Source organism: Oncorhynchus keta, unplaced genomic scaffold, assembly GCF_023373465.1.
Source record: "Oncorhynchus keta strain PuntledgeMale-10-30-2019 unplaced genomic scaffold, Oket_V2 Un_scaffold_5491_pilon_pilon, whole genome shotgun sequence".
Classification (NCBI taxonomy): Eukaryota; Metazoa; Chordata; class Actinopteri; order Salmoniformes; family Salmonidae; genus Oncorhynchus; species Oncorhynchus keta.
In genome coordinates, this window is record NW_026290962.1 from 165001 (window position 1) to 170038 (window position 5038).

Consider the following 5038-nt stretch of genomic DNA (forward strand, 5'->3'; position numbering starts at 1 on the left):
AGGAGGAGAGAGGTCAGCGCTGGGGAGACGTCTCCAGGGATGAAGGGAGAGACAGTGGAGCAGGAGGAGAGAGGTCAGCGCTGGGGAGACGTCTCCAGGGATACAGGGAGAGACAGTGGAGCAGGAGGAGAGAGGTCAGCGCTGGGGAGACAGTGGAGCAGGAGGAGAGAGGTCAGCGATGGGGAGACGTCTCCAGGGATGAAGGGAGAGACAGTGGAGCAGGAGGAGAGAGGTCAGCGCTGGGGAGACGTCTCCAGGGATACAGGGAGAGACAGTGGAGCAGGAGGAGAGAGGTCAGCGCTGGGGAGACGTCTCCAGGGATACAGGGAGAGACAGTGGAGCAGGAGGAGAGAGGTCAGCGCTGGGGAGACGTCTCCAGGGATACAGGGAGAGACAGTGGAGCAGGAGGAGAGAGGTCAGCGCTGGGGAGACGTCTCCAGGGATACAGGGAGAGACAGTGGAGCAGGAGGAGAGAGGTCAGCGCTGGGGAGACGTCTCCAGGGATACAGGGAGAGACAGTGGAGCAGGAGGAGAGAGGTCAGCAGAACACAACGCACCACAGCTACAGAGAATGAACAAACACTCAGAGACAGAGAGAAAGAGGGAGTTGACTTTATGGAATGTGGAAGCACTCGAAATATATGTTTGTTACAGTGTTTGAAAGTGTGTGCGTGTGGGTTTGTGTGTGAGTGAGTGTGTCTGTGTCAAATCAAAGCAAATCAAATCAAATCAAATTGTATTGGTCACATAGACATGATTAGCAGATGTTAATGTGTGTGTAGTGAAATGCTTGTGCTTCTAGTTACGACCGTGCAGTAATATCTAACAAGTAATCTAACAATTTCACAACTACTACCTTTATACACACAAGTGTAAAGGGGTGAATGAGAATATGTACATATAAATATATGGATGAGTGATGGCTGAACGGCAGAGGCAAGATGCAGTAGATGGTATAGAACAGTATATACATATGAGATGAATAATGTAGGTTATGTAAACATTATATAAAGTGACTAGTGATACATTTATTACATCCATTTTCCCATTATTAAGTGGTTAGAGATTTGAGTCAGTGTGTTGGCAGCAGCCGCTCAGTGTTAGTGGTGGCTGTTTAACAGTCTGATGGCTTGGAGACAGAGAGTTGAGTCAGTGTGTTGGCAGCAGCCACTCAGTGTTAGTGGTGGCTGTTTAACAGTCTGATGGCTTGGAGACAGAGATTTGAGTCAGTGTGTTGGCAGCAGCCACTCAGTGTTAGTGGTGGCTGTTTAACAGTCTGATGGCTTGGAGACAGAGATTTGAGTCAGTGTGTTGGCAGCAGCCACTCAGTGTTAGTGGTGGCTGTTTAACAGTCTGATGGCTTGGAGACAGAGATTTGAGTCAGTGTGTTGGCAGCAGCCACTCAGTGTTAGTGGTGGCTGTTTAACAGTCTGATGGGCTTGAGATAGAAGCTGTTTTTCAGTCTCTCGGTCCCAGCTTTGATGCACCTGTACTGACCTCGCCTTCTGGATGATAGCGGGATGAACAGGCAGTGGCTCGGGTGGTCGTTGTCCTTCATGATCTTTATGACCTTCCTGTGACATCGGGTGGTGTAGGTGTTCTGGAGGGCAGGTAGTTTGCCCCCGGTGATGCGTTGTGCAGACCTCACTAGCCTCTGGAGAGCCTTACGGTTGTGGCCGGAGCAGTTGCCGTACCAGGCGGTGATACAGCCCGACAGGATGCTCTCGATAGTGCATCTGTAAAAGTTTGTGAGTGTTTTTGGTGTGTGAGTGAGTATGTTTTTGTGCGGGTGTGGGTTTGTGTGTGTTGCAACAGTCAATCCACTGTGTGATCAGACTGTGCTTCAGGACTAGCAGCCTAGAATATGTTGAGAGGAAGATGAAGGAGGAGAGAGGAAGGGAGGGAGGGCGAGAGAGGGGGAGGGAGGAAGAGGGAGAGGAGGGCGGGGAAGGAAGGAGCAAGTGAGAGACTGAAGGGTAAAAGACAGAAAGTGATAGACAGAGATGGATGGTGAGGGAGGTGAGAGTGAAGGACAGAATCTCTGTCACGAGGAAAATCTCTTGTCACTATAAATTCTCATCGGAATCAACGCCAATGTCTCATTACCCTGCAACACACACACACACACACACACACACACACACACACACACACACACACACACACACACACACACACACACACACACACACACACACACACACACACACACACACACACACACACACACACACACACACACTATAGAGCTCACGTTATTGCTGTCAGTCATCCATATACACATGGGGCATGTATAGAGACTTTTTGTTGTGTGTGTGTGTGTGTGTGTGTGTGTGTGTGTGTGTGTGTGTGTGTGTGTGTGTGTGTGTGTGTGTGTGTGTGTGTGTGTGTGTGTGTGTGTGTGTGTGTGTGTGGTGTGTGTGTGTGTCAGACATGTCTTTGTCTGTGTTGAGGAGAATCTCTGTGAGCACCAACTGTGATATCATGCGTGCCATGTGATACAGAAATGAAACATGTGTGTGTGTGTGTGTCTATGTGTGTGTGTGTCTATGTGTGTGTGTGTGTGTGTGTGTGTGTGTGTGTGTGATACCTGTGGCTCTGTAGGAGGATCCCTCTTCTGTCAGACATGTCTTTGCTCTGTGTTGAGGGAGAATCTCTCTGCTCAGAGAGCACCAACAGTGATATCATACTGCCATGTTTATATGATACAGAAATGAAACATACACCATCTGGGCGTGGCAAGGAGTGGACCTCCGACCTTCGGCAACAGGACGAGAGCTACAGGAAACAGGGGGAGGGGGTACTGTACTCTGATAGGGTAGAGGTGAATTCATTTGACTCTATTATATTGGCCTCCTGAAATCAACCAATCTGGGAGGGGACTGGAAAACATGACTGTTTCTGGGACAGACAGAGAGATCAGACATCACAGTGGAAAACATGACTGTTTCTGGGACAGACAGAGAGATCAGACATCACAGTGGAAAACATGACTGTTTCTGGGACAGACAGAGAGATCAGACATCACAGTGGAAAACATGACTGTTTCTGGGACAGACAGAGAGATCAGACATCACAGTGGAAAACATGACTGTTTCTGGGACAGACAGAGAGATCAGACATCACAGTGGAAAACATGACTGCGTCTGGGACAGACAGAGAGATCAGACATCACAGTGGAAAACATGACTGTTTCTGGGACAGACAGAGAGATCAGACATCACAGTGGAAAACATGACTGATTCTGGGACAGACAGAGAGATCAGACATCACAGTGGAAAACATGACTGCGTCTGGGACAGACAGAGAGATTAGACATCACAGTGGAAAACATGACTGCGTCTGGGACAGACAGAGAGATTAGACATCACAGTGGAAAACATGACTGATTCTGGGACAGACAGAGAGATTAGACATCACAGTGGAAAACATGACTGCGTCTGGGACAGACAGAGAGATTAGACATCACAGTGGAAAACATGACTGCTTCTAGGACAGACAGAGAGATCAGACATCACAGTGGAAAACATGACTGTTTCTGGGACAGACAGAGAGATCAGACATCACAGTGGAAAACATGACTGTTTCTGGGACAGACAGAGAGATCAGACATCACAGTGGAAAACATGACTGCGTCTGGGACAGACAGAGAGATCAGACATCACAGTGGAAAACATGACTGATTCTGGGACAGACAGAGAGATTAGACATCACAGTGGAAAAGAAGAGATCATGACTGAGTGAGAGAGACAAGGGCAAGAGAGGAGAGAGAGACTCTGCATGCAGAATTCTGCTAAAATATCCTCTGTGTACAACGTAAAACACCAAATAATGCATGCAGAGCAGAATTAGGCCGATACCCACTAATTATCAAAATCCAGAAAAGAGACGTTAAATTCTACAACCACCTAAAAGGAAGCGATTCCCAAACCTTCCATAACAAAGCCATCACCTACAGAGAGATGAACCTGGAGAAGAGTCCCCTAAGCAAGCTGGTCCTGGGGCTCTGTTCACAAACACAAACACACCCCACAGAGCCCCAGAACGGTAACACAATTAGACTCAACCAAATCATGAGAAAACAAAAATATTATTTCTTGACACATTGGAAAGAATTAACAAAAAAACAGAGCGAACGAGAATGATATTTGGCCCTAAACAGAGAGTACACAGCGGCAGAATACCTGACCACTGTGACTGACCCAAACTTAAGGAAAGCTTTGACTATGTACAGACTCAGTGAGCATAGCCTTGCTATTGAGAAAGGCCGCCGTAGGCAGACATGGCTCTCAAGAGAAGACAGGCTATGTGCTCACTGCCCACAAAATGAGGTGGAAACTGAGCTGCACTTCCTAACCTCCTGACAAATGTATGACCATATTAGAGACACATATTTCCCTCAGATTACACAGATCCACAAAGAATTTGAAAACAAACCTGATTTTAATAAACTCCCATATCTACTGGGTGAAATAGCACAGTGTGACATCACAGCAGCAAGATTTGTGACCTGTTGCCACAAGAAAAGGGCAACCAGTGAAGAACAAACACCATTGTAAATACAAACCATATTTATGCTTATTTATCTTTTGTACTTTAACCATTTGTACATTGTTACAACACTGTATATAGACATAATATGACATTTGTAATGTCTTTATTCTTTTGGAACTTCTGTGAGTGTAATGTTCACTGTTAATTTTTATTGTTTATTTCACTTTTGTTTATGATCTACTGTACTTGCTTTGGCAATGTTAACATATGTTTCACATGCCAATAAAGCCCCTTGAATTGAAATTGATTTGAGAGAGAGACAGACAGACAGACAGACAGACAGACAGACAGACAGACAGACAGACAGACAGACAGACAGAGAGAGAGACAGACAGACAGACAGACAGAGAGAGAGGTAAAACATCTTAAGTTAAACCAAGAGAGGGAGGGAGGGAGTCAGACACACAACATGTGTGTGTGTGTGTGTGTGTGTGTGTGTGTGTGTGTCTGTGTGTGTGTGTGTGTGTGTGTGTGTGTGTGTGTG

At 46.5% G+C, this 5038-nt stretch overlaps 1 protein-coding gene across 25 annotated transcripts in view; it reads left to right on the plus strand.

The window, feature by feature from the left end:
• Positions 1 to 1974, plus strand: part of LOC127929181 (50 kDa spicule matrix protein-like) — a 3297-nt gene extending 1323 nt beyond the window's left edge. For 15 of the 25 annotated variants that reach the window (XR_008133705.1, XR_008133707.1, XR_008133708.1 and 12 more), the window contains one exon: positions 233 to 1974. Coding sequence is in view for 19 of the 25 variants with exons in the window: in XM_052517021.1 (XP_052372981.1) it covers positions 233 to 693 (461 nt within the window). In the remaining 6 variants the exon portion in view is untranslated. Of the gene's footprint in view, positions 1 to 73; positions 135 to 232 lie in introns of all 25 variants that reach the window. The other 10 variants (XM_052517015.1, XM_052517024.1, XM_052517016.1 and 7 more) reach the window with 1 other exon arrangement.
• Positions 1975 to 5038: the final 3064 nt, after the last annotated feature.